The sequence below is a fragment of the Arachis duranensis genome, chromosome 9, assembly GCF_000817695.3.
Source record: "Arachis duranensis cultivar V14167 chromosome 9, aradu.V14167.gnm2.J7QH, whole genome shotgun sequence".
NCBI lineage: Eukaryota > Viridiplantae > Streptophyta > Magnoliopsida > Fabales > Fabaceae > Arachis > Arachis duranensis.
This window is the reverse complement of record NC_029780.3, coordinates 18,501,125-18,507,828: the sequence shown is the minus strand read 5'-3', so window position 1 is coordinate 18,507,828 and position 6,704 is coordinate 18,501,125. Positions and strand designations below refer to the sequence as shown.

The 6,704-nt window shown below is 29.6% G+C and overlaps 1 protein-coding gene across 1 annotated transcript; it reads right to left on the bottom strand.

Moving 5' to 3' along the window:
• Positions 1-3,092: 3,092 nt before the first annotated feature.
• On the bottom strand, positions 3,093-6,443 carry LOC110275579 (uncharacterized). Its single transcript, XM_021131750.2, has 8 exons — positions 5,947-6,443; positions 5,646-5,679; positions 5,284-5,532; positions 4,670-4,759; positions 4,452-4,520; positions 4,270-4,361; positions 3,313-3,360; positions 3,093-3,207 (listed from the first exon to the last, which is right to left on the bottom strand). The coding sequence occupies exons 1-8, from the start codon at positions 6,441-6,443 to the stop codon at positions 3,093-3,095; spliced, it is 1,194 nt and encodes a 397-aa protein (XP_020987409.1).
• Positions 6,444-6,704: the final 261 nt, after the last annotated feature.

Below are 6,704 nucleotides of genomic sequence, written 5' to 3'. Positions count from 1 at the left end.
GGGAAGTTTAGGTTAATCAAAGATTCAAATTTTAGTCCACTTGACCAAATACAATTCTACCATGACCCTAATTCCATTACAACCCTCGAAAAGACCTCTTGATATGTGTATTTATGCATTGAACATATGTTGATTGGTAGAAGAAGAACAAGTCTCAGAAAGCAAGATTAGTTGAGAATTGAGAGAATCGACCCTCAAACACTAGAGAGATTATAGTGCAAATACTTCCGGTGAGGGTTCAATACTCAATCCTATGTTCCCCGCTTTTACAAGCTTTCATCTTGCAAGTTTATTCATGCTTTATTTTGAAACTTGAATTAGTGGAATTTATTGATCATCATACTATTTTAGTCCTATGTGTTCATATATACTCTTGGAGATTGATTTACTCTAACCAAATGGATAGAAGCATTTGCATTAGATACATTAGTTACATCCATATAGATAGTTACATTCCATAAGTCTTCACAATCCCTATATTCTTTGGTCTTCTAATCTTCAGCATGAAGACATGCTTAGTTTAAGTGTGGGGAGGTTGCTAAACCCCAATTTTAGGGTTTATCTTGTATTGAATTTGGTAGGTTTTATCAATTTTTTTCACACTTATTCATGTAAATTGCATGTTTTTATGATTCCTTCCTAATTATGCTTCATAGTTTAAAACATGCTTTTTAGGCCTTAAAAATGCTAAATTTTAATCCTCGCCTATTACCATTTGATGTCGTGATGCATTTGTTAAGTGATTTTAGGATCTATAGGGTAAGAATGGCTTAGAGGATGGAAAGGAAGCATGCAAAAATAGAAGGAACATGAAGAATAGAAGTTGTGAGAGGCTGGTCCGCACGCGCATGCGTGACCTTCTGCGTACGCATGATAATTGCAGAATTGAGCCGACGCGTACGCGTGACCTTCTCCGTACGCGTGATGCTCAGCACGTGACTCATTTATGAAAAACGTGGCTGACGATTTCCGAGCTGCTCCAAGACCTAAATCCAACTTGATTCTGAATGGAAAAGGCTGAGAATTGAAGGGGGGAGGAGGCAATTAATCATAGACATATTAGACACAATTTTTAGCTAGTTGTTATTTTTTATTTTTCTAGAGAGAGAAACTCTCTCCTCTCTCTAGGGTTTAGTTTATTTTGATAATCTTTTGTTTGAGTTTCTGAATTAGAGTTTGTTGATTCTAGTTTTATTGTCTTAATTTTAGTTTCTCTAGTTATAATTTTACTTAGATCTTGTGTTAGAATTGTGTTCTCCTCTTTGTTTTCTCTTTTATTTTTCATTTTATGAACCTTGTTGATTTTGAATTCTCATTAATGCATTGATGTTTTCATGTTTCATAGTCTTAGTTGAGTTGATTTTATTGTTAATTGTTAGTGGATAGTTTTAATTTCTAATTGATTTTGCAATTTAACTATGTCTTTAACTATTGTCTACCATGTCTTTGATAAAATATTTTCATTAGTTATGGAGTAGTTTTCTACATTCTTGGCCTAGGCTAAGGAAATTGAGTAACCTTGAGTCATTGAATCTAATTGGATTGATGATTTAGGAATCTTTGTTGTTCAATTTGATACCCATTAACACTAGCCTAATACAAAGTTGATTAGTAGCTAGGTTGGGACTTATGGGTTGATGTTGATTAAGCCTATTTGACATACTTCAAGCATAGAAGTAGACTTGATGGGATTGGTCCCTCAAAATTGTCAATCGATGGTTATTAGACAATAATAGTGATCTCAATTCCTATGCCTTAGCCAAGAGTTTTTTTGCAATTCATATTTGAAAATCCAAATTCTAATTACTTAATTCTTGCTTTAGTTAGTTTTAGTTATTTGATTAGTTCTAGAATAGAATTAGATTTATATATTGTTTTGTTAGATTGTCATTTACTTAGATCTTGCTTTAATTATCTTGATTTAATTTTTTGTAATTCAAATTTCTTGCATGTTAAGTTTTGTTAGTTTAAATTTTTGCTCATATGCCTTTCAACCTTGGATTTCTAGCCAACCTTAATACGCACATTTGTCTATTCTCTTGAGAATGACTCGGGAGCAATACTCTCAGTTAATTTGTATGGGGTTGAACTTGTGACAACCATATTAAATTTTGATTGAGGGTTACTTGTAACGCACTTTTCATTGATAAATTCTAGGCTGACGGTAATCTTCTTTCACTCATTCATGTTCTTAAGTAAGTATCGAGAGATTAGTTCTTAGTCAATATCAGACCCTTAAATAGAATTTAGATTTGCGATAGATTAGTTCTTGACCTATTTAGTTGGAGAATACCATGCGCAACTAAAAACAGAGTTAAATCTATTAGACTAATACTAATTTGAGCAAAATAAAATTTCTTGCATGTATCTCCACTATCCGATTTAAGAGGCGTTGTCTGATGGAAGTCTCCGTTCCCCTTCATTCAAAGTTCACTCAGATAATCCTTGTTGAACAATGTCCAATGCTTTTTGAAACGATTTAGAAAGTAATTAAAATATTTTAAATCTGATCTTGCTTTTCTTTAGCTAAGTTATATTTGCATGATCTTATTCATCAGTTTTCATGTTTATTTTACTTTGATCCATTTTTTTGTGTTCATGGGTGTGTCTATGCTTTGTTTTAAGTAGATAGAATATTTTATAATTTGCACACTATTGAGTAAGCAAATTAAATTTAAAAATTAAAATAGTATAGCTGAGAATAATAAATATAATCTTATTTCATTATATGAGATATTAATTGTTCAAATAAACAAAAATTCTATATGCACGTAAAAAATCAGTCATCAAATCAATTATTATATATTTATGTATAAATACATGTATTGTTCAACTCATTTTATATTTTAATATATACTTTATATAAATGATTAATTCGGTGACTGATTTTTAATGTACACATAATATATAACTATCATTATCTTCTATAACAAATCATATTTAACTAATTGATAGTTAATTTTCTTTCATTGAAAGTTACTCATCATTCAAAAATTATCTAGCAGTACTATATAAATTCGTTCATGTACAAAACGAACTCAAAAGTTTTTCTTCTCATAATTTGTGAACAAATCTTATTTGTCATCTATTCCCTATGACCTCAAAAATGCTTGAGGGAATAGCTTGCTGAGAATTGCGTATTTGGCTTTAACTATTAGTGAATACAATGCGTAACAGGGGAAGTGAATTACTCCCAAACCGAGATACCTGTAAATTGAAAAAGTGGTGATATAATTTAGTTTTGGCTTTATTAAAAGCAAGAAAACAATAGAGAAAGCATATCTTTATGTAAATAGTTATTAGTGTTATTACCAAAAGGGAGACCATGGACTATTAAGCTCCAAAAATGGGTATGGCCACCTGTTGGAGGAAGAAGAGAATCTTTACATATTGCAATGAATATAACAAATAAAGCTTTTAAATAATCATGCAAATAATATAAGATAAAATTCCTAATAACTACTTTTTTAAAACTTATTCTCAAATTGTCACAATTTATTTATGCCACCATCCAATTTGACATGATATTAATTAGGTGGTGAAAACTCACATACAACAACTGTCTTTATATAAAGTTAATAGTTAAATATTATTAGACGATTTGATATATTTGATTAAATTATTAAATAGTTTTTAACTATAAACTTCGCATAGAAATAACTGCATGTAAAATTTCTACACATTTGCTACTAACTTTTAGCTTATTTGCGTTAGTATTAGAAAAAAAATTTACTAGCATGACAAAATGATGATGAGGTATCAATAAATAATTTGAAAAAGGCGTCAAGATAATAATAAATTTAGAAAGAATGAACATTAAAAATTTTAGTTGAAGATAAAATTATAATTAGAGTTTGATAGAAAGTAACCAGTTATACAACAGTTTGCTAGTTTAGTCACTAAACTCCACAATTCTTCATAATTCAATACTTTGATTATTGATAAGAAACATATTACTTTAATTATTTAAACTCGTATATTGAATTAACATATAAAGTTTTTCATCATCATTAGATATTTGTGATTAAACTCACTATTACAATTCAATACATGAAGTAAAATCTACATTCACAAACATGGTTCAATATATGATAACAAATGCTTATTTTTTTGTCTTAAATCCTAAGTAATTCTAACTATCCAATGGCTGGAGTTATGAGTTATAGTTCCTAATCCTTTTGTTTGAGATCCCAATATTTTTTTTGTTAAAGTTGGGAATGTCCAAAAATACAAATAAGATTTAATTTTTGCATAAAAATTATATCTTACCATGTAAAACCGCATGCATGGATGATCCATTGAAAAATGATATAGACACTGCTCCATAGCACAAAATATGCTATTCTAAAAAAAGGGAAGGGCTGAAATTAAGAAAATGCAGCATCACATAATATTAGAATCCATTGATTGGTTATCAAATTGTTGTTAAATTAACTTATCTAATTACTTACAAGATTATTCAAAGCTGTATCCAAAAGGAGGAAAACTATATTCATAGAATGCATGAGGCCCATTATTAACTGCCAAGATCAGAAAAGCAAAAAACGGTTACTATTTGGTTAATTACTTTTTGCCTAGAATCTATAGTAAAATGAATCTGGTTAGAAATTGGATTTAGTGAAAAAGAGTAACATTGAATTTGTAGGATGATGGTTATTATTACACTCACCATGTTTAGCTTGTAATGAGAAATTGACATGAATGGAAAAATAAGACCCCAAAATACAATATCTGTTAATACGACAGCTCCGGCAGACGTCTGTTAAATACAAAATATCATTTTTTGGTAAAAGAGAAAAAAATAAATATAAAAATAGATAAAAATTAAAAAGATAAAAAGAATATACTTTTTTTTTGTGAAACTACACTTATCTTAATTTTTTTATTATTATTTTGGACAAAGGACAATGAATTTTGTAAATTTTTTTTCTTTTTAACAAAAAGTCTCTATTTTTAATCTATCACTAAATTTTGTTACAAAAGTACTATAATTATTTAAAAATTTAATTTAAATATATTAACAGTATAAAAAATTTTAAATAATAGTCTCATTTAAATATATACATTTAGATTACTTTTAAAATAATAAATTTAAAAATTAGTTATTTTACTCACGTGATAGATTAATTATTTGAGTAAAATTCTTTTATAAGATCAGTACATGAGAATTAAATTTATTTTCTAAAACTTTGAATTTTAACAAAAATTGTTAAAAGGTTAGATTTCTTTGTAGATAGTACTCCCCAAAATTATTCCATAATTAAAAATCGAATTTTAACAAACCTGATAGATAATTTGCACGACATAAACCCAGAATCCCACTCTTTGTTTAAACTCATCTTTTACATTTCGACTTTTTTGAATCTCGAAGGAACCACTGGGTTTGGTCTCTTCGTAATAAGCAATAATAGTTTTTGTAGATATTCTCTCTTGTGATGAATTTCTTCTAAGAAACTCACTCATTTCTTCATGTTCAATGGGAGGCTTTTTACAAAACTGCCAGCATCCATACGCAGATGCTACGGTTCCCATCTAAATAAACCATTCACAAATCAAATGATAATTATTACACGACATAATAATTAACAAGAAAAAGAGCTATAACAACATCTTAATTAACATTATGGTATATGTTATTGGCTTACCAAAAAATATATCATGACCAAAGTGAAAGTCCACCTGCAAATAATTTTTTCCAAAAAAGAAAAAAGTTCAATGGTGAGTTCGACGCTCAAAAGAAGCAAGAATCATATGCATCCAATAACTAGCAGAAAACCAAAAAAAAAAGAAAGATTAAAGAAACAATGATATATTAATAGAGGGAAAAGAAATTCAAGAGGCAAAGAAAGAAAATAGTTTCATGTTTTGCCCCCTTTTTTCCTTTCTCAGAAACAACCAATGAATTTAGAAATTAGTTTGTAATATGATGAAAATTATATAACATACTCTGTGTAGTAAAAAAAGATGGATGCATCGTAATCAAGAACATCCATAGACACCAACACAGCCATGATGACAAGCGAGGAGAAACGCGTAAACAGAAGCCACAATGGGTGCACTCCTTTCCAACAACTTGTCCATAGCTGACACATCCCTTCATTTTTATTGTTATTATTATTTATCTTTTTATTATTCCCTCGAGAAGTTGTCATCACCAAAACATTCTCATCATCATCGTCATCGTCGAGATTTATTACTTCAAAATCGTCACTTTTGTTGTTGTTCTTGTTCTTGTTATTGGTATTGTTGTTATTCTTGCATGTCCCTGCCCCCGAAGAAGCTTCGTTCATCCATAATACCCATATGGAGGAAATTATGGTCACACCAACCATGCCAAAAACCGCAAAATCATACCACTCTATTCCAAACTCCTTCAAATGATTCTGATTAATGTCTTTGTAATGCCTAGAATCGTACATAGTAATTGAGGTTTCATTATTCATTTGTGGTAGCTTGTGAGGGTTTTAATTTGTGGTTTTTTTCTTTTCCCCTCAGAATGGGCCAAGGGGAAGGGACTAGTAGAATCGACTTTTGAATTTTGAGTTTGAATACCGAGTTTGCAGACACTAATAATTAATTAATGTTCACGGTTTTGGCTGGATTTCGTGGTGAAATCCAATTTTGGTTTAGTGCAAGGAGCAGAGCAATTTTAATTTGGATGTAACGATAAAAGTTTAGGACATACATGTTCAAAAATAAAAAAA